Genomic DNA, 27,768 nt, shown 5'->3' with positions numbered 1-27,768 from the left:
GAACCACGCGTGCCAGGAGCGGTGCTGCGGGGCTCCAGGGAGGAAGTGGGAGGCTGTGCCCGGCAGGCATGCATTCATTCAATCAATCATTCATTCATTCCCTGCCGTCTTTCAAAGCACCTACTAAGTGTCGGGCACCGTCCTGGGCTCTGGGGAAATAGCGGTGGATGAGATAAAATGCTTCTCCTATGCTTACATTCTAACAGGGAAAGAGAAACAGTAAATGAGTAATAAAAACTAGCACTCCTTTCTGTGACGGACAGACAGCGGGTGACTGGAGGGACCCCGTCCACAGCAGTTCCTGCGAGACCCACTCCAAAGGGTGCCTGCTCCAGGCAGCCAGGCCTGCCCCCCACCCCGATGCCCCGGCCTTGGCCAGCTCCCCCGTCTGACATTCCCTAGGGCGCCCTGGGTACTGCTCCTGAGCTTCCAGGCGGCCTCCAGAAATGCGTCCAACCAAACTTCCTAAAAAAATTAGGGGCGTGGCTTTTATCCCCCGGGGTGCACAGCGCAGGGGCCCTGAGCAGCCTCTGCGTTCACAATGGACTGATTGCAGGGCACAGCCCGCTAGAGATTTTGGGGGCAGGGGGTCCCTCACGGTGGCCCCGCTTGGCAGCCTGGGCCTCAAGCCTGTTGCTCCTTCCTCTGGCCTTCGCAGAGAGCAGCAGCTCAAAGGAGCCCCGCCGTCCGGGCAAACAACCACTGGGAGGCGATGGAGGAGGGTTTTGACCCAGCTGGAGATTTTAGAAGGTCTCACTGGGACCACGTCGTACCCCAGGCAGTTCCCGTTGTCAAGGTGACATAGGGCAGTCTTCCTATTTCCTTAGGAGCCCACTGAGTCCCCCAGAATGGCCAGCCCCCGAAGAGGAGGATGGAGAGGATGTGGCTGACATTCAAGCCCCCCCCCCCTGCCCCCCGTGGCAGAGCCCCTGCCAGGCCGCGTGCTGAGCGGCCCTGCGCCCCGCACGGCTCAGAGCCCCATGTCCGGCAGGAGGCTGCTGCTTCGAAAGGAGAAAAAGGATTAAAATCGAGGTTTCACTATTATTTTTCTCTGATAGTTGTGCAGCGAGGAATATAGCTCAATGGTGTCACCGCCTAGTCCCTCACTTGTGTTTTTTGCTTCGCGCTTCAATATCTTCCTCCAGCTGCTCCAGTCTCCTTTTCTTTCTCCTCACTTTGATCTATTCGTTTTCCCCAGAAATGGGGTTGATAAATCATTGTAATGCAGCCTTGGGAAAGATGGTGCTTAGAGCAGGGAGAAATACATCGCCGCTAACAGCCCCGGCAGGGAGAAAAGCTCTGGGCTCGTCGCCGGGCTCCGGCGACGGGTTACTGATGGCATTTGCTTTTTATGTCTGCGCGTGTGCCATCGGGGCAGGGCCACGGGGAGCACTCCGCACGCCACCTCTGTAATATTTCAAGCCTCCTCCGGCAGCTGAAAACACTCGGCTCCCGCCCGCCCGCGCTCAGGGAAGCAGAGAGAGAGAGAGGGCAGCCGAGCGCAGAGGCGGAGCGAGTGGCGAGCAGCGCACCTGATTCCGCCTCGGATAAAATCGGCTCCTAAAGCGCCTCCTTGTTCCTTCCTCCAACTGGCCTGCACGCCCCACGTAACGAGGCCGGCATTCCGGGCTCCTCGGCCCGACTCTCCCAGCGCAGTCAGGAGGCTGGCCGCCCGATCCATCCGGTTCCAAGGCCCGGGCCTCCCTCGTCTGCTTTTATGGCCCCATCTTCTCAGTCGCTCAGAGCAGCAGGAGCGCTGGGCTCCAGGCGCGGGTTGCCTCGCGACTCAGAGCGGCCTCACAGTGTGCGTGAGGGCCAGGCTGAAGCAATGAAAGTCCTGCCAGGCCTTAAATCAGACCGTAAAGACGGGTCTGTTATCCCGCAGCGAGGTGTGTTTGTGCTGACCTGGGCCCTCGGCGGGCCTGCATCACGCAGAAGCGCTATTTCCAGCTGCAGCGACGTTCTCGGGGACTTTGATTTCTTCCTTAACGACAGGCTTCTTGGCCGGGGCCTACCGGGCGGGGGCGGGGGCGGGGGGGGGCTGCCGTGGCAGGAGGAAGGCTCAGCTGATCCCCCCTCACCCACGTCTTCCTCCCCATCAGGGCATCTCAGCTGAATCTTCTGGCCCCTGCGTTGTCTGTCCATGTGGTCTTGCCCAGGAAGGCAAAGTATTAATTGTAACAATGATCTTGACTCAGCAGAAGAAAATTCTTCTTTCTGTTTGTAGGCCAGGGCTACACAGGCCAGAGAGAAATGGAGACAGTGACCCGGGGCAGTGGCACTGTGTCGACCAGGAGAGCTTGGTAGGTGACGGAAGGGTCCCTCCCGTGCTCTGTCCGGTGTGGTCACCGGCTCCCACGGGAGGGTGCTGAGCCCATGGAGTCGGGCTGGTGCGGGTGAAGACTAAGTTTTAAATTATTTTCTAATTCATTGAAATCTAAATAGCACTGGTGGGCTGGTGGCTGGTGGCTGTCGTCGCAGGCAGCACAGATGAAGACAGACTCCCTGGAAAATTCAGAGAGGAAAAGCTCTTGGCTGCGTCTCTTGTTGCCCCCGGCAGCTGCTCTCTGCAGCGCACCAGCACTAAGGGAAGGGAGGCGTTCCCTGGAGGCAGAGGTCGGTGGGGGGACCAGGAAGTGACTGGGCCCTTCTGAAGCCACACTCTTCCTCCTGAGCGCAGCCAGGGCTGAGGGCACCCGCAGGCCGGACACCCACACCGGCCCGTGGGTTATCGAATTTTCCCTTCCCTTGGGGTAAAAATGAAAAGATAATCTGGAGAAAGTGCGACTTCCCTTCCCTGTAGCAGCTCAGGTGATAACCCTGGCATTGCCTCATTTTTTTGCCGTGCATGCAATCCAGCCGAGGTGGTTGGTTGAATGGACGGACAGACAGGCAGACGGATAGATGGATGGATGGTGTATGTGCTTGTTGAAGACCTTCAAGAAACTGCTCCTGACTGTCCAGGTCTAGGAATATGGGTGGGTGCAGGGCACCATCCACCGTGCAACCTCGTGAGCAATGGGGCTTACTGACCGACCGCTTTCAAGTTAATTGAAACTTGAAAAGCGGTGCTGGCCCCACCCACATCCCCTGGTCTCCGTGGAAATCTTCCCTGGTGACTGTAGGGATCTCTCAGGATGCACAGCCCACATGCACTTAAAAAGTGACCGTACGCAAGGGAGCTGCCCACAGAGAGCACACGTGAGCAGGAACGCCAGCAGAGGCCGGCTGCTTCCGGCGGGTAGGGGACCCACGCGTTGGACGAGACGTGAGGCCAAGGACATGCCCAGGTCCCGGAGAGCACTTTTGCTTGTCTCTCTCCCTGATGGCAGGAGGGGATGGGGACCCCATGGTCCCTCCAGTGGTCCCTGCTGTGGTTCTGCTAACACGTTAACCGCCTTTGCGTCGGGAGCATTCCCTGGGGTTCAGGGGCTGTCCCCATTCCCCACCCCCTTGTCCCCAGCAGCCACAGGGGCAGGCTGTAGCAGCGGGAGCAGCTTGATTTCTCGAGCCCGAAGAAGCTATAAATCTAGAGCTTTAATCATGTCTTCATGATCTTTCAGCAAAGAGCAACGGAGGATTTATTCTGCCGGGACCACAATGGGAAGACCGCAGGGGGTTGTCATGGGGATATTGGTTTAGCAAAGGTAGACTTCTCCCCCTGGCTCTTCCCGGGCCCGCCGATGAACGATGACCCAATGGCCATAACAAGGCAATTACTAGTGTGTGCAGGCGACGCTTTGTTAAAGAGGCAGGCTTCCTGCATGGGGCCCGGCCCGGCCGGCGAGGTACCGCAGAGCGCCTGCGACTTCTCCCCGCTTCTGCTCTGGAGCCGGCGTCCTTGAGACAGCAGTAAGCATTTTTTTTAAAAGCCCCATGGGTCCTTTCCAGCTGCCTCTACAAATGTTAAGGAGAAAAAATCAGGGAAACCCAGAGAGGACCCCTGGTCCCTTGCAGAGGGTGGGCGCCTGATTCTGTTCATCGAACATCTCCTCCCCTTCATTTTAGGGGCAAGAAGAAAGGGCGCAAAGAGGCGGCGATTAGTCGCTGTCACACAGCCAGCCCCAGGGTCCCAGCGTGAGCTGCGCTGCAGTGTGCACTTGCTTGCAAAGCTCAGCCTGGGAGCAGCAGAAAGGGGGTGGGTTCCTGCGGGCGAGGAGGGGACCCAGCCCGGTCCCAGGGAGCCAGCTCTGCAGGGCTCTCCTCTCCTGTGCGTTGCTCCAGGAAACCTGTAAGCGCAGGCAAGTGATGCTGAGCTTTCTGCTTGCGTTCTTTCACCGCTGATGCTTGCTTTCCTGGCCTCTTTAACGTCACCTGTGCCTGGGCTGGGACATGTTTTGGAGCAGCAGGTACAAGAGCACTCACCGTGGGGCCCTGAAACACGCAGCCACCCCCGCCACTGGCCTCTCCCAGTTTTCAGTGTGGTAACACTACACCACGGGAACGGGTTTGTATCAATGAGCGCGTACTTCTGTGGGCAAAACCATAGTGGGGTGTTGCTGGGCCAAAGGCTACTCCCATTTTCTAAGGTCACAGGCGCTGAGAATCACCCTCCGAAAGGTTGGCTGTGCACAGCCTGAGAGCACGCCGTCCCCCACAGCGGTCGGCCACCTTCTCCACGCACAGGCAGCTTACATGCTCCCTCGGCCTTCTCCCTCTTCCCGACCCCCCGCTCTGCGGCCTCCGCTGGACCGCTGCACGGAGGACGGGTGCTCAGCAGTAATGAGCACATTGGAACTCCTGCGCCCCGCTTGGGTGCCAGGCCAGGTGCTGGGAGAAGGCCCAGGCCTGTCTCCACGGAGCCTGCGCCCCAGCAGGGCGGGAAAAGGGTGGCTGGATAAGGCCGGTCCCATCGCTGTGCGCCCCACCCAGGCCCCAGGCTCTGTCTCCGCAGACATTTTCCCATGAACCCTCCCAACGTCCCCATTTTACAGATGAAGAAGCTGAGGCTTGGAGAGGCTTAATGACATGACCAGGTCAAAAAAGCCTGGGAAGGCAGCGCGGGGCCTCAGCGCAGACGCACCTGCCTAGGCAGCCGCTTTCCGGGGCCACACGGCTACGGAGCGCGGGGGTCTGGAGCAGCGCCGGCCCGTAGAACAGCCACGCGGGCCACACACGTGGTTTTGAATATTCTGGGGTCTGCATTAAGGAGATAAAAAGGAAGGTGACATTAATCTTAATAATATATCATTTAACCCAACATATTCAATTCTGCAGCACTACAACACATAATTAATATAGAAACTATTCATGGGCTCTCTTACACTTCTCTCTTGTACCATGACTTTGAAGCCTGGGGTGTCCTTTGCGCTGACTGCACATCTTGGTCAGGGATGGCCACACTTCGAGGGCCACAGGGGGGCTAGTGGCTGTGGCCCCGAACGGCACCGCTCAAGGGAACGAGCGGTGGACTCACGGTGGGGACTGAGCTTTTGTGGAAAGTTGTCTCCATTTAAAAAAATATCTAATTCACATATGCTTTTGCCCAACTCTCCAATACTGGGGAATCGCATCTACAGAAATCTATTAAGCGTCGATATACATTCAAGGATGTTTGCAGCAGCCTTGCTTGCTGTTGAAAAAACCCCAAAAACTAAGAAATGGAAACATCCTGACTGGTCATGGACGACTATGAGGGGAACACCATGTATACACTGTGGAATATTACATAGGCCCGAAAAAGCAGAGGTTAGACCTAGACATAGGCCCTGGGTCTATGGAGGGTCTCAGATCCCACTTGCATAGGGAAACACCCCGATATTTGTATACACGTTGATATGTGCACATCTGTGTTAGTGAGGAGGCGTAGAGGGACTCACCCGGATGTCAACGCTGAGGGAAAGGACATTGCAGACTTTGTCTTCACACACGTTTGACTGTTTGACTTATACCACAAACAAGAATCACTTAAAAGAGGCTACCTATAAACTTTCTTAAAAAGTCCCCCAATTCTGTCAAACTCTTCGCTTGGGTCCTAGGACAGAACAGGCAACTTCTCTGCCACTGGCCCCCAGCCCTTCAGGAGAGCGGCCGGCTTTCAGAGAACAAGGCCGGGGCACGAGGAGACAAAACACTCAGCAGAGGCAGAATGAATGAATGAATAAAATAATAATTAAATACATAAAAATAAATAAATGGCAGTTCAACATGAGGCCCCTTGTGAGCTGGCCGGGGGGAGGCCCTCGCCAGACTCTCAGAACGCCCCATCCGCGTGGGTCCGTGGATCGGAAGTCACGACCAGCCAAACCTGCAAAAGCTGTAGTGAGGGGGTTTTGACTTAGGTCACAAAGGATAGTGGCCGCAGCAGATCTAGGGTGCGACCGTCGTGAGCACTTACTAAAAGCTCCTGAGTGATTCTAAAGGGCGGCTGCCCCCACCCCAGAATCCCCTCGGAAACCACTTGATTCACACAAACGCGAGGTACCTGCAGATGACGTCTCTGCTGCGCGGAGCCAGCCCACCTGTGCACCCAGTCCCGGGAGGAAGGCAGGCCCTGGGACGCGTGGGCGGGGGGACAGGACCATAGCGCAACACCTGATGCTGGGTAACGAAGGTTAAATCGCCCTCCTGGCTGTACGGACAAAGTTCTGCATGTCGGGTCCCCGGGAAAGAAAGGCTATTTGGGTTGACTTGGCGACACCCGGCTGAGACACGCCCCTTTAAGAGAAGCATTAGCTCCCCCAGCCCTGGCGCCCCTTCCAGAAGCCTGTCTGATCCCTCCTCATCACACCCCAAGGGCTTGCCCAGCGGGGGGCGTGGGCAGCCCCAATTCTTTGATCCAAAGGAACCATTGATACTGGGCGCGGCCAAGTGTCCCGCGCTGGGAACATCCTTTTTCTGTTCTGTTTTGTTTCTCTTTTGCAGTTGTAAGACACGCATAACAAAATTTACCGGCTTACCCGTTCTTCGGTGCGCGGCTCAGTCACATGAGCACACGCCCACTGTTGTGTGGCCGGCACCGCAGAACCCTCTTCATCTTGCAGAATGAGGCCGTCCCATGAGACAGTGACTCCCCGTTTCTCCCTCGGCCGGCCCCTGGCGCCCCGGTTCTGTGGACTTGGCTCTGCTAGCGAGGCCCTTCCTGTCAGTCGAACCAAAGTAGTCGCCCTTCTGTGACTGGCTTATTCCTCTCAGCCCCACAATGCCCTCCAGGCTCACCCGAGTGGTAGCAGGTGCCAGGGCCTCCCCCTTCTCTGGCTGGATGATACCCCACCGTGTGCAGGGACTGTCTGTTCACCCACCCTCTGTCGATGGATGGTTGGGCTGCTTCCACAGCCTCACTGGTGTCAACGATGCTGCTGTGAACACGGCTGTGCAAATATCCCTTTGAGACGCGGCCTTTTTTTTTTTTTTTTTTTTTTTTTTTTTTTTGGTGCATACCCAGATGTGGATCATTGAATCACATGCTAGCTCTATTTTTAATTTTTTGAGGATCCCCCACACTGTCTTCCACTGCGGCTGCTCCATGTAACGTCCCCCGCCCCCGACAGCGCATCAGTGTTCACTCCCCCCGCCCTTGCCGGCACTCGTTCCTTTCTTTCCTCTTGGGGTGCCGTCCTAAAGGGCGTGAGGGGTTACCATCCCTTTCAAAGTTCGGTGAGTCAAGTGTGCTGGGACAAGAGTCACATGGCAAATGCAGATGGCACGAGGTCACTCTCCCCTCCTGCGGAACACCTTCAGGGCTCCTACTGCCTCGGACCACAGATCAGAGCCCTTAAAACGGGCCACGGCCCCGCGTTCCCTACGTGAGGTCGTGCCTCTCCCCAGCCTCACGCTGGCACATGCTCCCCGGGACGCGGCGCCCGCGGGCCTTGCGCCCCACCCTGCTCATTCTCACCCAGCTGCTCCTCACCTTGCAGCTCCCAACTCAACACTTCTCTCCTGGGGACGATCCTGGCCATTCGAGGCCCAGCTCCAGCCCCGCCCTCTGTACCCCAAGAGCAGCCTGCTCTTTCTAAGGCGTATTGCGGGAATAATTAAATGCATCATCCTGTAATGTCTGCCTTTCTGGTTAGAATGGAAGTGTCACATGACCAGACACTGTGCTGTCTCTTTTGCTTCATCCCCAGTGCCTTTCACATAGTAGGTGCCCACTTAAACCCTTTGCAAGCATATGCAAACGAACACACGTGCATGCCTGTAAACAAGCATGCACATGCAAAGCACCCACGTGTTCAAGTCTAATGCTCGGCCTGTGCACACAAAGCCAGGCTGCCTTTTCTAAAGGGAGATCCCAAAATAATTATTAAATGCAACCTTTTTATTTTTATTTCCCCCGTCCCAAATTTCCTCTCTTTCTCCAATCAGACGTAAATACCTGAGTAGTGACCGTCTTTGCCACTTGCAGCATTGTAATCAAGCTGAGAAGCTTTCTAAGAAAAACAAAAAGATGCTCCCTTATCAAAAAGAGGGGGCGGGGGTCGACAGCCTGCCTGGATAGGGGGTCTCTGTGAGAGGCCAGAGACACGAGCCACGAGAGGCTCGGGGGACCGGCGTGGGAAGCCACACAGACCGTTGCCCCCCAGTGCCTCCCCAAAGAGGATAAAAGCAGGAGAAAAATACCTTCCCTTCCCCCCTAATCTGTAGTTTTCTGGTGTTAGCGAGGCTTTATAAGACACATGCTCCCAATTAGCTGCTCCTCTTAATGTAAATGCTTCATAAATTATCTCCTGCGCGTGTGGATTATCACTTCATAATGCGAGTTAGCATTTAAATAAATAGCTGTGGTGTAGAAAATTAGAGAGGTTTACTTCTGAGGCGCTGGCGTAATGAAGGAAAATACCACGGCAGCTGAACGGGGGCGGGGGCGGGCGTGAGGGGACACAGAGGCTCCTCCGCGTCTCCCAGAAAATGAGGGTTATTGGCAAAGTCCCTTCACCCTTTATTGGCGCCGACATTCTCTTTTATGAAGTGTGTCTCATTGGCTCCGTGTTTTTAATTTTTAATTTTGAAATAATTACAGACTCATAAGAAGTTGCAAAAATAACACAGAGAGGTCCCTAGCACCCTTGACCCCGCTTCCCCCTGCCATGGTGGGTGACCACTGAACGAACGAATGAAACAGCACAACCAGGGAGCTGGCACGGGTCCCCTCCGCAGGCCTCACTCCGATTCCACTCGTTGCTCCATCATTGTTAAAAAGTGGGTGTTTTCAAAGGCATCGCAGCCTGAGTCATCGCTATGGTAACAGGTCTCCTTTGGGGAGTGCGCGCGGGCCAGCCCGAGCACCCAGTGCCTGCCTGTCTTACCCAGTTATTGCAGCAGCCCTGGGAGGTGGGGGCGTCCTCCTTACCCCCCTTCACAGGCAGGGGGGGCAGAGGCTCAGCGAGGATGCCCCGCCCCTGCTCGCTCCAGGTCCGCAGCTGGGGAGCGGTGGAGGCGAGATTAGAACCCAGGTCGGCGTGGCTGCAGAGCCTGAGCACTGAGCCTTTCTCTGCAGCCGGATGGTGGCAGAGGTGACGATGGTGGCGGGAGGGGCGGCAACGGTGGCAAGGACAGTGGGAAGGGCGGCAATGGCGTCCCGTTTCCTTCCCCCCAGCATCTTTCTGCTGGACAGCAGCGCCCTGAAACCTGGGTGCTCATTCCTCTTGAGAGAGAAACGCGGCCGTTTCCCCAGCAGGCCGGTGCTCTGAGCCTTCACTGAAGGCGACAGACAGACATGCAGGGCCACGGGCCGCGTGGCAGTCACAGGCTCCGGGCACATTTGCCTTCATTAGCCCATTAAAAAAATTATCTTTGTCAAATGGATAGGCTTATTTTTTTCTTCTTCTTGGAAAAAAAATCAAAACATCTTTGCAGGCCCCTCAAAGTCCCGTGGGTCACTGTGCCCCAGTGTCTGAGAGATGAGCCGGCCTCGCGTGCAAGGCTCGAGGTTGCAGGAAGCGGGTGGCGCTTTGTGATTGGTTGGGAAGAATTCGGTCCTGACGTCTGTGGCCCAAGACCCACCAACAGTGACGCCCAGGGAGGCGGAGGTTGGGGAGCTCCCACAGAATGAAGGTGGCCGCACACCCAGCTCCCCGGAACTCCGTGGCAGGTACCCGGGCCCCTGGGGGTGCCGCCGGTGCCACCCCGAGCACCCCGCCTGCCCACAGTGCTCTCTGCCCCCGCAGCGAGGGCCACCCTCTTCTCTCCATCGCTTTCTGGACCCCGTCACCGCACCAGGTCCATGGCCACGCCCTCAGGTCCTGCGCAGGCCTCTCAGGCCACTTCTCAGAATCCCACGTTTGTTCCGCTTTGAAATATTTTCACGCTTCCCTATCAACGTAAGCAGGGGGGTTGGCGATGCGGGGCCGCGCCAGCCTCGGGTCACAGCGGACGCTGTGCTGGGCACTCTGCTGGCAAGGAGGGGAGTGCAGTTCCTACCTGAGAGGGGTGTTGACACCCTAGCCCCCAAGGGGAAGGCATTAGGAGCTGGGACCTTCGGGAGGTGATCAGGTCACGGGGGTGGGGCCCTCGCCGATGGGATTAGGTGCCCCGATCGAAGGGACCCCAGAGAGTCCCCTGCCCTCTTGCTGCCGTGTGAGGACATAATGGGAGGTTGGCCTCCTGCAGCCTGAAGTGCGTTCCCGCCAGACCCCAAGGCTGCTGGCGCCTTGATCTCGGACTTGCCAGGCTCCAGGGCCGTGAGGAGTAGATGTCAGTCCTTGGCCCCGCAGACCATGCTGGTCTGTCGCAGCAGCCCCAACAGACTAAGGCCTGCGCGGGCCCCAGGCCCTTGATTGGGGGCCGGCGGTCAGTGCCCGGTCCCCAGGGGCTCCTGGGGAGGCTGGCCGCAGCCCTCGGCCCTGCTCCTCCGACGGACTCGGCTGCCCTCCTGTGTCACCCCCACCCGGCATGGCTGCCGGATAAAACACAGGGTGTCGGTTAAATTTGCGTTTCAGATAAACAATGAACACCAAGCATGTCCCATATGATATTGGGGACATTGATACTAAAAAAAAAAAAAAAAAAATCGTTCATGTGAAATTTGCAATCAGCTGGTGCCGTGCCTTCTTTATTTGCTGAATCTGGCGGAGGGGCAGACCCCCGTCACGGCTCCCGTGACCTGCCCCGTGACCACCTTTCTTTCTTTCTGTCCCTCGGGAAATTACAAGTGTGGGGAGACCAAGAATCGTGTCCTTCATTTCAGCGTCCCCAGTGCCGAGCCCAGTGCCCGGCACACGCCTGGTGCTGCCTGTCAGACACGTTGTACGTGGAGCGATGGCCCGGGGAGGCTTTTCTGTGACCAGATGGCCAGGTCTTCGGGGAGTTGTTTCCAAGGCCCCTCGCCGTGGAGTGAGGGCGCCCCGCCGCTGCCTGCGAGGGCTGTGGCTGGCTGTGCGGTGGACTGTGGCTGTAATGATGGCTCCTCGTTACTGCGCGTTGACCCATCTGGGCGCCCTGTTGGGCTGAACCATTTGAAAGCGCCAGTGTGTCCCATCCAGACCCATGAAACCCCCATTTCGTGTGGCTCCGTCCAGCGCTCGACGGGCATTCTCTCCTCTGGTTCTCAGGCAGCCCTCAGAGACAGCCCCGGCTGGCATTCCCGTTTCACGGCCGGGGAGACTGAGGCAAAGGCAGGCGAAGTTGCTCGCTCAAGGACGTTCAGTTGGTGAGGGGCAGCTTCAATTTCAGCCAGGCAGGTAGTCATGGCCCCCCGCCACCTGCACAGAGCGTCGCCTGACGCCCCGCTGTGTCTGGGGAGAGCCCCCCGGGCCAGGCCGAGCCAGGCGTATGGAAGCAGGACGATGCGTGGACGTGAGCCGGGAGCGTCCCCCGGCTCGGCTCCCATGGGGACTGCACTGGCGCTGAGCCTCTCGGAGTCCAGAGCGCGTCGGCCCCGTGTCTGAAAAACCCAAGTCCACTGCCTGCTCTGGAGCCATAGTCGGGGCACCCTGAGTGTGTCAAAGCTCCTTTATAGGATTGGGATCTGTCCCTTGTAAGGATTTGCATTTACGAAAATCTTGCTTGGTTAAAAACATGATTTAGTTTGCATTTTAAGATCGGTACCTTGCTTATTTAAATAGGGAATATGAGGGGTCTGGTGAACGCATCTCCCCAGAAGAGTGGATTTCCCGGTCCCTGCCCTGTGCGGCTCTCCGTTGGACAGTCACTCATCCCCCCCGTTCCTTCATTCATTTCGTTCACTCATTTGCTCAAACATGAAAACGATCAAGCTGTGTCTTCTGGCCCATTCATCCAGGAAGAAGCGTGACCGCAGGGACGTGGGATAAATGCGAGCTTCACGGCGCATCAGGACACTGCTGGTCCACAGGGGCTGGAGGAGGCCAGGGGTCAGGGGCCACCCTGGAATGTGCTAAGCCCTTTGAAGCTCCGAACAAAGGGGCGTCTGAGAAGGCTCGGTCACAGGGACCAGAGGGTGGCGCGCAGATGGGGCGGCGGGGATGGGGTGAGACGCAGGGAGGGCTGTGGCGGCCGATTTCTCCGCACAGAGGGCCAGCAGGGATCACAAGTGAGTGACGAGCAGGCGTGCAGGGATAAAGGGCTAAAGGACGGAGGCAGGAAAAATGGCACCCCGTCCCCGGGCAGGTTGGTCGGGGGTATCGGAACTGCCATGGGGAGTTTTCTCTGCCGTCGTCAAAATTGGGTCTGACTGCTTAGGTCTCTCCCCTGATCTGCTAATCAGATTTCTTCAAATTTTATATCCCTGACCCTTGTAAAAGGATTGCATCAAAGGCGTGTTTTAAGCTGCATTTTAATAAGTCAATAAGAAAGCTCAAAATTATTTAAAGCTTCTTAAAGAGGATTATATTTGATTTCTGAGGGGAATTCTGGGGTGTAGGACGGTGAAGATGCCCTGTCCTTCTGGGATGGTTTTACATTAAGGAAGTGCATCCATTGGGACAAAAAGCCTTGACTAGTTTGTTGTTGAGATGGGGAAGGCTGTGCACCAGAAGACTTCGTTACCTGCTCTTGGCATCCACAGAGCCCGGGGCCTGGGAGGGGGGAGGAAGTGCGCCTTCAGCTTTCAGGCAAATGTTCAGACCCTCCCTTGCGGTTTGTTCCCTGCTCTCTGGAATCTGACTTTTCTGATATTCTGAAAGGCACAGGCAGACTCCCCAGGCACCTGGGAGAGCCCCCTGGAGGCCATGCCCGTGGGGAGTAGGCAAACCTGGGTCAGAGCACATTTAGATTTTGTGCTATGGCCGCCTTCACCACTGCGCCCCCATTCGAAGGCTGGTCTGCAGTGGGGCACGTTGCAGGATCCCAGGCCGGTTCCTGTGTCCCCGCCCAGGGGGTGTGGGGGCAGGGACAAGGCCCGCTTGGGGCTGAGCTTCCTTAGTGCTTGGGGGCCTTCAATGGTCTGGCCAAGGGAGGAACCCAGGGGAGTCCGTGGGGAGAAAGTGATAGCGCAGCAAGAGGAAGAATATAGAAGCCACACAAAATGGTGCTGGCAGCTTTCTTGACATTGAGTCGCATTTGAGCTGAACAGCTCAGATGTCTTGTGCCGACACTGAGTCAGGAGGGCGCTTGGTGCGGACCCTCTTCCTACCTCACAGAGGGCCCGCGTCTCCTGTCTTCTCACATGGTAGGAAAAAACCAAGCAGGCTCTCTGGCTGCTCGTTCCTGGGGCGCTAATCCCATTCTTGAGGGCCCCACCCTCCTGACCTAAGCACCCCGCCTCCTCACACCACCACAGGGAGGACTGTGAATCTGGGGGGACACGAGCACCCAGTCCAGGCCAGCATTCACGAGCAGCAGGCGCCCTGCTCCCCTGTCCCCTGTGCCCCCGCAGCGTGCTCTGTGCCTCTGCTGTCCCACGCTCAGTGTAGGCCCCTCCCGCAGCTCCCTCTCCTGGGCCTTCTGAATGCCGTCAGGGCGAGGAGAAAACGGCCGACCTCCCACGGAAGAGCGAGGGCCTGATGGCTCGGGCGGGCAGCCGGGGGGCGAGCACTCGGTCTGACCCAGGGGTCACAGAGGGGCCTCGCGATGGCCGAGCTGAAAGAGCCAGCCGCAGCTGCGGCCCCCTCGCTCATTCAACACGCTCCTGTTTGGATGACAAACAAGCCCAGTGTTTGCAATTTCTCTGAAAGCACAGAGGAGCCCTCTCAGACGGGAGACCGCGGAGTCGGTGCACGGGAACGTGTTTTGTTTTCTTCCTTCTCATCTACCAGCTTCCCGGGTCTCACAGTTGTCCCAGTCCCCTCCGGGGTGGGTGGGAGACAGGCTCAGCCAGTGTGCAGCAAAGGGCTGACTCAGCAGGCCTGGGCTGTCCGCGCCCCGCACGCTCCAGAGAAAGGGCGAGCCCCGGCCCAGCTCCTGGGAGGTAAACCTCTAACGTCAGAGCCCTCAGAATGTCCTGCCTGATTAGTTTACCTGGGGGTCTTGGGCCACACCAGTTGATCCTTGCAAACAATGTGATCTATAGGGGGGCCTCACCCAACATAGCATCAGTTCAGCCTCTGGAGGGGCTGGAGGTAAAGGTCAAGCATGTGAGTGGTCAGCTGTGTCTATGTGAGCAGCGCCCAAGAAAACCCTGGACACCGAGGCTTGGGGAACCTCACTGGCTGGCAGTTCTTACCCCACGTGGTTGCCATGGAGGGAAAGAAACACTCTCCACCGGGAGAGGCAGCTGGAAGTCCTGTGTCTGGGGTCTCGTGGACGCTGCCCCATGCAGCCCTTCCGTTTGCTGAGTTGGGTCTGGCTCCTTTTGCTGTAATAAAGCATAACCGTGCGTGGAGTGGCTTCTCTGAATTCTGTGGCCCTGGTGAATTATTAAAGTTGAAGGTGATCTTAGGGATCCCCGAATGGCAGCCGATCATTTGCTCTCTGCTCACCCCTGAAGTAGCTGCATGCAGTGGCAGGCCCGGCGCAGGCACGTTGGTATGGGGCAAGATGCGCGTCCTCACCCTCTGGGGGCCAAAGAGAAGCCCCAGAGAGTGCGCCCTGTCAGACGACCGAGCCTGTGATCCCGCTGAGGAGGCAAGCGCACCGACCTCGGGCCTTCCCAGGGGCGGCCCCCAGGGGAGCTCAGGCGGGCATCTGGTCTACCACACGGTGGCGACCTGGGGTTGGCTTCCCCCGATGGCTCTGGCGGTGCCAGTGGCACTGGGCGTGCGCACAGCCCCCCGACTTCAGAGGGTGCCCCTCAGAGCACAGGAGCCAATTCCTTTAATAAGCAAAACCCCACCGGCTTTTATTACTTTGGGTAAAATAACATTTGCTCCTGAATAAGCAAAAGCGTCCTGACAGCTCTGTCGACGCGAGGTGTCCTATCTGAAAAGATATGAGAGGCAAGGGACAGAAGCATGAGGCTCCTCCGAAGCAGGCGGGGCCAGCCCAGGTGACAGGGAGAGGCCTCGCCCTCTAATGAAGAGGAGAAGGCCCTGCGCAGCGAAGACACTCGTCTCAGCCGGCCCTTTAAAACCAAATGATGGGGTTCATTTGCATTTAGATCTCCTCAGCTCCCTCTTTTCATCGGAAGACAAATCCTCACAAAAGGCTGCTTAATTAGACCAAATTAGATTTCCGCTCAGTAGCTTGTCACTCATTACAAAATGCTGTTCTTTTTCTATTTTGGTAATTATAGGCTGGTCTCTACCAGTTTGTAAGCGTTCACTCCAGCCCCTGAGTATGACTAGCATTCCTGATTTTGTGCAGAGACGAGGAAAATTATTCAGTTGCACCAAATCTGTCTATTTTATAAGTTGGATCAACACCATCACCTGAGTCTCTTACAATAATGGGTATTCTCACTCTTAACTCTGAAATAATTAATTGTAGGAGCAGCACAGAGCTTGGTAATTTCCAAGACTAAAAGCTAAGTACAAACAGATTTTGCATGTAGCAATTACATTAGGTGTTTGAAATCTTTGCCTCGGTTACGCAGCCCTGTTCCATCTGAGAAGCCACCCATTAAATCATTAATGGCACCGTCTCACCCTCAGTTAATATTGCTCAGTGTCTTCGGCACCGAACGTCTTCAGGGACGCTCGACCATCCCCTTCCTGGTTCTTTCCCTCCTCCCAGACGCGGGGTGCAGGCCCGTCCAGTGCTCAGCTTTAGGCCCAAACTGGGTGGCAGGTGGGTGCCTAGGGAAGGCCACGGAGGACCGGAGCGGATCGGTGGCCCCTCGGCCTTCATGGTCCCGCTCTTCAAATACTTCTCATTTGTCGCGCCTGGTGTAGCGCCGCACCTGGAGGGCTTCTCACACGCCCAGGTGGCCCTCCGAGCGGCCGGCAGGTTGTGTCAGGGAGGCCGGGCTGGCGTTCCATCCCAGGGCGGCCCGGCGGGCTGCGCTCTGGTCCTTCCGGCGGAGTGCACGTGGGCAGGTGGACACGGGCCGGTCACCAGGCCCAGGTGCTGCGGATGGAGATGGGACAGGCCGCAGCGACTCTCTCTAATAACAACGGCCACCCGTCCTGCCGCCCCTGTTTAGTGAGACCTGCTGTGTGAGGGGCACAGAACACCTCCCTCACACCAGGCCTGTGAACGGGGCGGCACTGAGAGACGTGCTACCGCATGAGAGGGTTGACGGTGGCGCCTGGCCCTACAGCTTCCCCGCCTCGCACTGTGCCTTCCTGGGCGAAGGAAGGCGGAAGAATCGGATGAGGTGGACCTAGGGCTGTGGGGGCGCTCCAGAACAAGACAGGCAGAGCCGGAGGGCACCTCATTTTATGGATGGCAACGCCACGGCCAAAGAAGAGGGGAGCCCCCCGAGGATGGGCCCTCCTCTCCAGCCTCCCGCCCCCCGTCCTCCGGGTCCCCGCCTGCCGGAGCCCCACAGCGGGCAGGGCAGGGATTTTCCACTCCGTGCCCCCAGCTCCACTGCCTGGAGCGTCTGGGGACAGACCCGCACCCTGTTCTGGAAGACCTGCCCCGGGCGGCCCGGGCCTGGGAGGCGCTGCCCCGTGATCTTCCAGGGCATCAGGCACCTGCGCCACGCGCTGGCGCTCAGTCACGCAGGCGTTCCAGAAGTGTGCGCTGAAGACCTGCTGTGTACCAGGCACTGGGGCGCATAGTGAATGGGACGGACCTGCCCCTGTGCGCACGCAACTGACATGCAGCTGAGCGAGGCGTGGCCGGAAGAACCCCCCCATGATCCATCGGCTGTAGTGAGGGGGTCCAGGGATGGACATGCACGACGAGGCCAGCTTGCAGGGGCTTCTAACTGGGGCTGCGGGCTCAGGGGCCCCTCCCGGGGAGGCGACACTTAGCGAGGAGTGGGGGACGGGGCTAGAAACAGATGTGGGGAGGACTGAACACAGACCTTACACGTGGGCAGCTCAAGGAGCTGAACTGAAAGAAAGCTGGGCAGGAAGTGGGGAGGGAGGGTGATGATGCGTCTGGAGCTTGTGCCGACAGGGCTCTCCCTCCGTAACCGAGCGAAGCCGCCGCCGCCGCCGCCGTGGGCGGGCTCCGGGCTTGTTCCTTTCCTCACAGTGGGCTGAGACGTGTTAGCTCAAAAGCCCACCAGACCAAACTCAAATTTTTACACATCCAGTTCTTTCAAAAATAGCCCACGGAAGCAGGTTTCCAGCCATTTAGGGCCCACCGGCTTTGCAGACCCCTCAAAACCACACCAGCATCTGCTGGCTGTTGGCGAGCAGTCTCATGGGCTGAAGACGCCAAGGCACAGCTCTCAGACCCAGATGCTCCCTGCCCTGCGCGGCGCAACATCATCTGGACACCAAGGCCTCTCCCATCTCCCTCTCGGCCGCAGCTCCCTGCCTCCTCTCCTCCGGACGCTGGCCCCTCGACCAGCAGCCTCTGGATGCTCGGTGCTACGAGGGGCGTCCGCCTCACAGCCCTGTCCAAGCACCACCAGGAGAGCCTGTGTGTGAGCGCCTCTCGTGGTCACGTGTTTCTCCTCCATCAGCCCACATCCTCGAGCTCACTCCCTATGCTCCTGCCTCTGCAACTACATTATTACCTATGTCTTCGGCTTCAGGGTACCAAACATAGTGCCCTGCACCCCGATGCGGCTGAGCCTCTGCCAAAAAAAGAGAGAGAGAGAGAGAGAGAGAGAAAGGGAGAAGCCTTGCCTAGCTCCTCACGTCGCCTTCCCCATGAAGCGGCAACACAGCGCCAACTGGAAAGCAGCCCACAGGCTGCAGAGCGGCCCGTCGCCCACCGCCCGGCTCCGCGCCGAAATCAATAGCCGTCCTTATTAACAGGCTTCGCTGCACGGCCCCTTCCCGGCTGCCGCCGCCGCCACGCGCACGGGTCAGCTGCCATTTTGTGTTAAACTCCTTCTCATTTATTACAATACCAGTTTTTTATTGACATGGAAATAAAACTTACAATCAATGAGACGCCATGAAATATACATCAAAACGGAAGCTGGCGTTTTCATCTGCTCTGGGGAAGGAACAAGGGTTTACTGGGGGTGGGGGAAAACACTGAACATTTTTCTTCCCTATTACATGATCCGATTTTCAATGACTCTATAAAGACAACAAAAACATAAATAGAGTAACCAAACAGAATGATCCCTGCGGCTGTCAAAACTTAAAACAGTTCAGTTTTCCTTTGATTTCTGCTTTAAGTTTTGAAAAGTACATAGATCATTCTGTGCTTTTTTGTTCTTTTTTTCCTTTCCTTTCTCTCCTTTTTCATTTATCTTTTTGGCAGAGAGCCCCTTTCTTCCGTCCGCTCCCTCTGTGGTCCGCTGGCTCTGACCCTGAGCCGCTGGACTGACCAAATGACCGAACGAACATGCCAGTTACATTCATCTTGTCATCTTGTCAGACCCACCTCGGTAGAGGAGACCTCTTCTGCTTATTACTTCTTGGCGGTCCAGAAACTTCCTCCTTTCCCATTGGACGCCACATCAAAGGAGGCTCAAAGGTGCTCCTTCCTCTTCTGAAATGAACGGCCCCCAGGAGAGGAAGGAGAGAGAAGCCGGCGGATCCCCGGTGCGCGGCGGGCCGGCCCTCGCTGTCTCTCCGCCCTCCCCACAGCAGCCGTCCAAAAGTAAGTCCCCATGAAGCCGAGGGGACACGACATGAAGCAGAACCCATCAACTTTCGCTGGTCCTTGGGCTTCCCTTGAAACAAATGTTTTGTGAAGACCCGAGATGCCTCTGGCAGACACGCCTGCACCGGCTTGCCCCATGGGGACCTTTGATCAACAAGGTCCAGCCGGGGCCCGGCCTTCACTGTTCCAGGCCCAGCCCAGAGCACGGCCTCACTTCCTTACAGTTGCGCAATGTTGTCCCACCGCCCCGCCCCGCAGTGAGAACGCGGCCACTTATTTGCATTTTTCCCTTTCCCATCCCAAAGAGAGAGTAGAATTTCCTAAATTGCTCTGACTGGAAATATGGCATCTCCTTACAAGGACGTATGGATTTTTCCTTTTACGGAGGCAAAATTGACATGAATTTAACCGCTAACCATTTTTGAGTGTGCAGGTCGGTGGCATGTAGCACCTTCGCCACGTTCCGCCACCACCGTCTCTAACTAGTTCCAACACTCATCACCCCAAAAGGAAACTGCACACCCACGAAGCAGTCGCTGCACTCTCCCCTCCGCCATTCCTCAGCAATCACTTACCTACTTTGTCGCTATGGGTTTACCGACTCTGGACATTCCTATCACTGGAATCCTACAGTATACGGCCTTCTGCATCTGGCTTCTTTCCCTTGGCATATGTTCTCCAGGCGCATGCGTGTGGTGGCAGGTGTCAGGGCCTCTTTCCTTCTCATGGCCGAGTAATATTCCACTGCTTACGGATAGACAGCATTTTTATCCACTCACCCGCTGATGGGCACGCAGGTGGTTCCCATCTCTTGGATCTTGTGACTGGCACTGCTGTGAACACGCGGGTGCGTAGCTTAGTTTGCACAGCTGTTTTCAGTTCCTTTGAGCCCACACCTAGGAGCGGAATTGCCGGGCCACCTGGTGATCCTATGTCTAACTCTCTGAAGAACCATCAGATGAATATTAATTTTATAGCTACTTGTCTGTTCACACCACTGAAGACAAAGTGGCTGATCCTTCAAGCCGGCGGGAGGCTCGCGAGGACCGCTTTTTATTAAGAACCTCCCAGGCCCTCTGCTCAGAGCTTCCTCTGCGTTGCGAGGTGCTCCACCAACCCTATGGGGCCAGGCCATTTCATTGCGCTTATTTTATAGGAAAGGACACTGGGGCTCAGAGGTTAAGCAACTTGCTTGAGGTCACACACAGTTGAGAAGCCAGAAATCCAACCCGGGGCGTGTGGCCCCAAGCTCATGTTGTTAAACCCTACACTTTCAAGTCCCAGTACTGTGCGCAGTGATGATCTGTTTGGATCTGGATTGTGCCGGGGTGCAAGCTCAGCTCTTACTTACATGGTGCGGAGCCTGAGAGGACGCGCGGGCCTGCTGAGGGCGGCGCCCCGGAGCGCCCCCTGCTGGGGGTAACGCGCCAGGCAGAGGAGACACGGACTGCAAAGTGCTGCGCCGGGTGATTTCTGTCTGTGTCGCGGGGGCGGGGGGGGGGGCGGAGTGGGGAGCAGGGGCTCACTTTATCCCTCCTATCTCAGGAAATAGTCACCAGTAGTCACTGCATCACACCTCCGTCTATTTCCTGGGCACGCACCCACCTTGTGGCCCGCGGAGAGCTGAGACCGCCTCCCTGCTCATCTCAGCCTTAAGCCTCAGGGAGGGGCGTTGTTTTCCACATTTTACCCATCAGGCACTGGGGTGTAGATAGACTGAGTGGGTGCGTCAAGGCCACGCAAGTGTAACAGGAGACCCATGTCCACTGAGACGTTCAGGTTCAAGAGCCACGTGAGAAATCGGGAGTCAACCTCCGCCACCGTGCGTGGGAGTCACCACCTCTTTTAGGGGCTTCTGTTTCTGCCAAGAAGTTTCTGCAAGTTGGTCCCCCTGGACAATGAGTTTCCTCCTGAGAGTGACTTGGGTCAGTTCATAGTAGTAGATGACGCCCAGCCGGTTTTTTACTGCTTTCGTTTCTGTTTTTGTTTTTGTTTTTATTCCAAATCATGGTGATTGTTCCTCCCAGCCTCTCATGCTTGCCTTTTTGCAAACACGGCGCGTTCCCCCCTCATCCACCTAAACCTGCTGCTGAGTTACCGGCCCCCAGAGGCTGCGGGCTCCGAGCGACGCATCCCCACGCTCTGCTGCCGCCCGCCGCCTTCTCGGAGTGTAATCAAACATCAAGCTAAGTAGCAAATAAATCTCTCGATCTCATAAGCTGCACAGCGAGATCATGTAAATGCAAATGAAGGACCTGGTTTCAAGCTGTCGAGGGGGAGGGGAGGGAACGCCAGGGCCCTGTCACCGTGACCGCCTCCCACGGCAGGGGCCATACATCAGCGACAACCGTGGGACAGGCAGCGCCCGGGGCGCCAGGGCTGCCCAGGAGGGCGGGCGAGGGCCGAGGGCAGGGGCCAAGCGGCTCAGTGGGGCCTGGAGCGCGCCGTCCCCAAGGCCCGGCCACTCTAGTCACGTCAGCGCCCACGCCCGCGGCAACAAAACCCCGTTCCTGGAGCAGCGCCCTGGGCCAGACTCCGCCAAGCGCTCTGTGCGGCCTGTGGAGGTGTCGCAGGTCCAGAAACAGGGACAAGGCAAATTAAGTGACTTGCCCAAGGTCTCGTGGGAAGTGGCAGAGCTGGGACTCAGTTCTGTGTGACAGTCACGTGCTGGGGCTTCCCCCTCACTCCCCCTCCCCGCGCAGCAGCAGGAACCTCGATCCCCCTTAAAAATTCGCAGGGGACTTAGAATGACCTAGAGGAAGAACCGTAACTTTGGCCCTAGGCAGGTGTCTGTAACATCGAACCTTAAGATGTAACTCTGCCTTTTGACTTTTTAAATTATAACAATAAAATCTTAGCCCTCCCCCCGCCCCACCAGCCCGCATCTCTAACTACAGGCCCTCGCAATCAGTCCGCTCACGAGTTTCCTCCAAGTATTTTTTCAATTAATTTTTTTTTTCATGGTCATAACGATAGTCTATGTAACATTTAAATCCTGCCGTGCTTTTTTCCCCCACTTGACATTATTTTGCATGCCTTTGATCACAGGTGGATGTGCGCGGTCCCCTCGTGTGTATGGCTTCGGTATCACCACGCGGCTAACACAGGCTCGGGTTCAGGGGCCCGGCGCCTGGGAGGGGCCCGAGGCCTCTGGTGCACAATGTGCCTCATCTCTCACATGGCTGTTTATCTGAGGCTCTCATTATGGAAATAAATAAATGCGCTCTATGCTAATCATGATCGCGATTTGCATTTATATTGTGCTCCTCATTCGAGGATCTTAAGTTGTTTTCCAATAATGAACTGCCCTTCCGCGAGCGCAACGGTATGCGTGTGCGTACGCACGCGCGCGGTAGCTGTGTACAGATATTTATTTAATAACTACCAGGCCGTAACTGGGATTTCCCGTAACTGCGCTTTAATGGGATGCAGGAAAGGGAGCGGAGGCTTTTCAACTGTCGAACGAAACATTCATAGACTGGAGACGCTAGGCTGGGGGTTAATGCGCTACGTGCAGCCTATGTGGCTGCTAGGCGGTGGGAGTGATTCGGCGGTGGGGCAGCCTCCACTGTAGAAGGCGGGTCCAGACGCCGGCGCCGCGCCCCCGGACGGAAAGCCCGCCGCGTGGGGGCGCCCGCCGGCCTGTTTGTCCAGCGGGCAATCCGTTCAGGCCGCCCGCCCATTTCGCCCAGGCCTGCCTCTGCCGTGGCAAACGGACACTGGTTACATTTTTTTTACAGTCTATTGAGTAGAAAGTGATTAGATTTGAGTTGCAAGGCCGTGTCGCTTGCTTGAAGTGAATGTCCCAGGACAATGGGCCTTGGCGGGGTTCCAGGACCAGGGACCTTCCTTCTTGGGCCTCAGGTGACCTCAGAGCAAGACGGCGGCCTGCGGAAACGCCACCTGTGCTTGCCTCTGCGCAGCCGCGGCGGTCCTCAAGCTGGTGGCCGGCTGCGCCGAAGGCCCCCCGCGCGGGTTTCCAGCGCCTGGTCCTTCACGTCGGGGCGCGGAGGGAGCTTCGTGCAGAAGGAGCCCGGCGAATCCCAGGACCCCTGGGACCGGGGACGGAGATGGTTTTAATTAGAGCTGAGAGATGAGAAATAAGGCAGAGAGGGATGACATCTTAATGAGGTTTAATGAAGCTGTCTGCTGATGAGGACAGCTGTCACCCAGAGCTGTGTTCCAGCCAAGCCACTATGTGACAGAGCAAGCTCAGAAGAAAGGCACAGTTTGAAAGCTGCGGAGGAGGGCGGGCTGGTCAGGCCCGAAGCTGAGACTTTCCTCCACCTTCACCTCTTGATTCTAACACCTCAGTGACAAGGGACTCGGCCAGTAGACAGTGGGTCGCGTCTGAATGGCTTCGATAGTTCACAGTCCCCATTGTGCTCAGGCATGCCTCTCAAAAGACCTTGAGGACTTTGCATACATACAGTGTCTTAGAATTCGGCTGTAAATATGAGAAACACGAGGAGGGCTTGTATTGAGGGCTGAAAGGGGTTCACCTGGCCAGCCCCTTTCTGAGCCTTGATTTCCCCATCTGCGCAGTCACGGTAACTTGGCCTCTCCTGCAGAGCTGTCGCGAGGGAGCGCCGCGGGACGAGCCCTGAGCCACAACGTCCGAGAGAGAGCCACGTGCAACCCCAGCGCCTTTACTGACTGCCCGCATGGCTTGGAGCAAGCAAGCACGGATCTCCTTAAGGTTCAGATTTCCCAGATGTAAAATGGAAACCTGCCTCACAGGGGGGTTGGCAGAGTTCCAGCAGAAGCACAGGAAGCTCTCAGGACATAGTAAACGCTCCGTTAGGGGACTCGGTAACCGAAGTCACAGTAAGAGATGCTCAATAAATGTTAACGCTGTTCCTCGTTTCTTTGCTTCTGCAGGAATGACAGTGCGGTGGTTCTGAGGGTCCCTGCACAGGGAGGGGCCCCCAGCCCTCATGGGGCCCAACAGCCCAGCTATGCCATCTGCCCCAGGCCCTTTGCATGTTCCAGCCTGAGAGCTGGGGCCCCTTCTGCCTCTGGGCCACCTCTCATCCTGTTCTGGGCTGGTGGGCAGGCTGCTTGGGAACATGGGTGGCCGATCACAGCTGAGACTTGTGACCACGTGGGGTCGGTTTCGTGGAAATCAGAGTGGGATTGCCACGGAGAGGCAGGTGACCGCCCTGTCGGGCCTCAAGTCCCTTGAGTTTTGGTGGCCGCCGATCTCAGACGTCTGTCACAACCCGCTTGCCTGTACCTAGAAGTTCAGGGTCAGCGGCTCCCCCGAGGTGCCCGGAGAACTGCAGACCCTCTGTCGCCTGGGTTTTCTCCGTAGGCTTCTGGAAGGCCTTTTGGGTCGTTTCCGGTCCTTGGCTGTCCCGTGTCGAGGTGCTCTGTGCATCGCAGACATACCTTTGGGGGGACGCAGGCACTCATGGCTGTTGGGGGTCCGGGAGGGGGCCATCGGGTCGGCCTGTGCTCAGCTTTAGCTGACGGCGCGCAGCGGCTCGGCACGCGGTCACACCAGCGTGCATTCCCACCCAGCGCGTGAGCGTCCAGTTGCTCCACATGTTCGCCGGCAACGCTGAGTTTTTTACTTTGTATTTCCCAGAGGCTGAGCACCTTAACTTACAGGTCCTGGCTTCTTGGACGTCCTTTTAATGAAGTGCCTATCCCAGTCTTTTGCTCATTTTTCTATGGGATAAGCTGCCCTTTCCTTGTTGAGTTATAGCAGCTCTTTATATATGATGGGTAAGAGTCTTCTGTCAGATACATGTATTGCCGATATCTTTTTTCACTCTATGGACTCACAGGTTTTTAGAGCTAGAGGCATCCTGCTCGGTTGTCCTTGCAAGAAGATGAACTCGTAAGGGCAGGGCCTCTGCATCTTTTGTTCACCTTCGAACCCTGGGCCCAGGGCTTGGCGCAGCAGAACAAGTAGAAAATAAATATTTGTGGAGTGGAAAAATGAGTGAACCTTCCCCGGGGATGATCTCTGCGGCCTGAGGCTTCCGTGTGCTCTGGCGATTGTCGGTTCCCGGGCGCGTGGGGGTGAGGAGCCCGCCCCATCCCCTCCCCTCTGCCCGCCCAGGGTGGCAGCCGGCTCATAAGTCTGTCTGTCGTCCCTCTGCCAGCTGGAAGTCTGCCCGCCTGCACCTGCCCTGAGGGGGGGCCTCTCCCAGAGAAGTCACATTTTAATTAACTTCCCCAGCAGTCATCCGAGAGGCCAGATCATTTTCATAAACAAATGAGAAGCCAGAGCTTTGTCTGCAGCTCAGAGCGAGTTGTGTGGACGGAAGTCAAACAGGCCTCCTCGCGAGGCTGCGGGTGCCCTCCTGGGACCCCTGGCGCCGGAGCTCTGGAGGGAGGCCGGGGCCTGGGGTTTGAGGTGGGAAGGGGGCGGGGGGGAAGCTGCTCGGGCTCCGGGCTCCGGGGAGAAAGGAGCTGATCAAGCCTCCAAGTGGGCGGTTCGCGCACATCCACTCGCCGCCCCGCGTTGCTGGCATCCATTCTGTGCTGGGCCCTGGAAGAAGAGGGTGAAAATAAAGGCCAACAGGGGCTGCCGGGGACGCTCTGTCCCTTCTGCTCGATTTCGCTGTGAACCTAAAACTGCTCTAAAAAAATAAAGTCTATTTTTAAGAGCCAATTTTTAAATGAACCTTAAAATAAGTGAATCAAGATGGAGCTCACAGTCCACCAGGGCAGGCAGGTGTGGAGCTGATCATCGTGCAATTAATGACTTCATGACACCCCGTTGTGATGGCCTTGCTGTGACATAAGTCAGACACCAGACACGGCCCTTTAAAGCGCACAAGCCAGTGGGCTTGGGCACAGTTGCAGAGCTGTGCCGCCACCGCCGCAGGCAACTTCAGGACATTTTCATCCCCCGAGAGGAGCCCCGCTCCCCTCGGCCACCCCCTCCAGGTCGCCCCACTCCCCCCTCCCAGCCGCAGGCAACCACTGATTGACTTTCTGTCCCTATGAATTTGCCTGCTTGAGACATCCCATGGAAATGAAATCATACGACATGCGGTCCTTTGTGACTGGCTTCTTCCACCAGCACCATATAGTCAAGGCTCATCCAGGCTGTAGCAGGTACCACTGTGTCCTTTTGAAAGTGCCCTAAGGTGGCATTCAGGGCCCTATGATGTCACATATGAGGACGCTTGTTTGGACTGGGGGCAACCTGGGAGGACTTCCCAGAGGAAGAGGTTTTCATCCCAGGTGTTTACAGAGCACCTGCTAAGAACGATCAGCAAAAGGAAGGCTGTAGAAGCTGTCGGTCAGGCTGTGTAAGGATTTATCATCCAGGCAGGTTGGCCTGTGCATTCATAGAAATCTGGGTCACTTAAGTTCTAAGCCCCAAGTGAGCAGGACAGACAGTAAACCTCACAAGAGCCAGCAAAGGAGTGGCTACTGTGAACTCAAGGGGTCCAGAGAGCTTGAGGTACGAGGACCAGCAGGGACGGCCGGCCAGGAACCAAGGGCCTTCCAGGAGGACGGGGCCACCTGTGGACCCTTCAGGGAGAGGAGCGGGCTGGCCCACCTACACTGCAGGGCCACTTTGGGGAGTCTGGGAGGCGAAGCTGCACGGGGGCGGTTGGAGGGTGTGGGTCGGCCAGCCGGCCCGGGGAGGGGATTGTTCGAGGCAGCGTGCACCATTGCGGAGGATCCCTGCTCACCTACCAGTGTGTGCTCAGGTCCCTGGGAGCCCGAGAGACAGCGATGCCAACGAGATAGGAGGAGGAGGGAGAGGGAGGACTAAGGGAGAGGAGCGTATGAAAAACCGAATATTGTACCTGGAACCTGGGACCCAGCATGTGCCCTGCCCATTGACGGTGAAGAACCGGTGGCCACCCGAGCACCGTGCAGGAGAGGGCCCTGACCTCGGGGGCCCCCAGGGAGCGGCCGGGGTGCCCTGTGAGCTCCGCCCAGAGGCCAGGCGTGCCTGCCCCTGAAATCCAGCCCCATCCCTTCAGAGCCCGAGATAATGGCTCCGGCTCTCCAGGTCTCGGGTTCCCTGTTTATAAAATGGGGGGATTAATGTGATCGAGAATACACAGAGCGATGTCCTTCCTGCAAACACCTTCCAGGGGCTTAAGGAGGCGTTCGCCAGAGACCCAGAGAGTGAGAACAGTTGTCTGGCTGCCTAGGAGGACAGCGGGTCCTGTCGTCGGTCAGGAAAGCAGGGTTAGGGAAGGCGCCCCTCCAGGTGAGCCCCTCCCCGTGAACAGGGCCCGGCAGCGCCTCCGCACAGGTGGGCAGCCTGCACTGGGCCCCCGGCGCAGCAGACGCGCCCCCCGGCCCCGTCCCGCTAGACTCTCCGCACTGGCCCCGTCACACAAGTGCCCCAGTCCAGCATCTCAGTGCCCTCCGAACATAACCTCCGCTCCGGAAGGGCTCTGTCGCCCACACCCTATATGGTCGCCCTGATGGTCGCCCACGCGGCCTGGGCAAGGTGGGCGCCCCGTGACCCCCGGCTGCGGAACTGACAGTGAAACAGCCGGTCCGGGACGCCACCCTCACCCTGCTGGCTGTGCTTCCCCCGACAGGCTGAACTCGGGAAGCCCCGGGAGCGAAGCTGCAGCCTTCCTGGAATTAACTTCAATTACGGACTCTACATCCGGGGGCTGGATGGCGGGGTCCCCGAAGGTGAGCGCATGTGTGCAGATTGAGCCCTCGACCGAGGCTGGCCACGCGGCAGCTGGCCGCGCTCCCGGGAAAGAGCCCAGGGGCCTGGCCTGCAGCACCGTGCTGGTGGGGACCGCGGCCTGGGCTTGGCTGAGACGGGGCGCACCAAGCAGGGTCCAGGTCGAACGTGTCAGGGAAAGAGGAGGGAACTCAGCCAGTGTGGAGCCTTGTCCCCAGCCC

General features: G+C 57.4%; 1 protein-coding gene across 1 annotated transcript in view; it reads left to right on the top strand.

Moving 5' to 3' along the window:
* CFAP77 (cilia and flagella associated protein 77) overlaps positions 1–27,768 on the top strand; it is a 106,067-nt gene that overhangs the window by 31,902 nt on the left and 46,397 nt on the right. The window contains 3 exon segments of the mRNA XM_054584824.1: positions 18,691–18,755; positions 18,758–18,789; positions 27,450–27,549. Coding sequence (XP_054440799.1) covers positions 18,691–18,755; positions 18,758–18,789; positions 27,450–27,549 — 197 coding nt within the window.

This window comes from Pteronotus mesoamericanus, unplaced genomic scaffold, assembly GCF_021234165.1.
Source record: "Pteronotus mesoamericanus isolate MK-2021 breed Mesoamerican mustached bat unplaced genomic scaffold, CSHL_Meso_final contig_78, whole genome shotgun sequence".
NCBI classification, from domain to species: domain Eukaryota; kingdom Metazoa; phylum Chordata; class Mammalia; order Chiroptera; family Mormoopidae; genus Pteronotus; species Pteronotus mesoamericanus.
The sequence above is the reverse complement of the archived record's forward strand: the minus strand, read 5'-3'. Positions and strand labels throughout refer to the sequence as shown.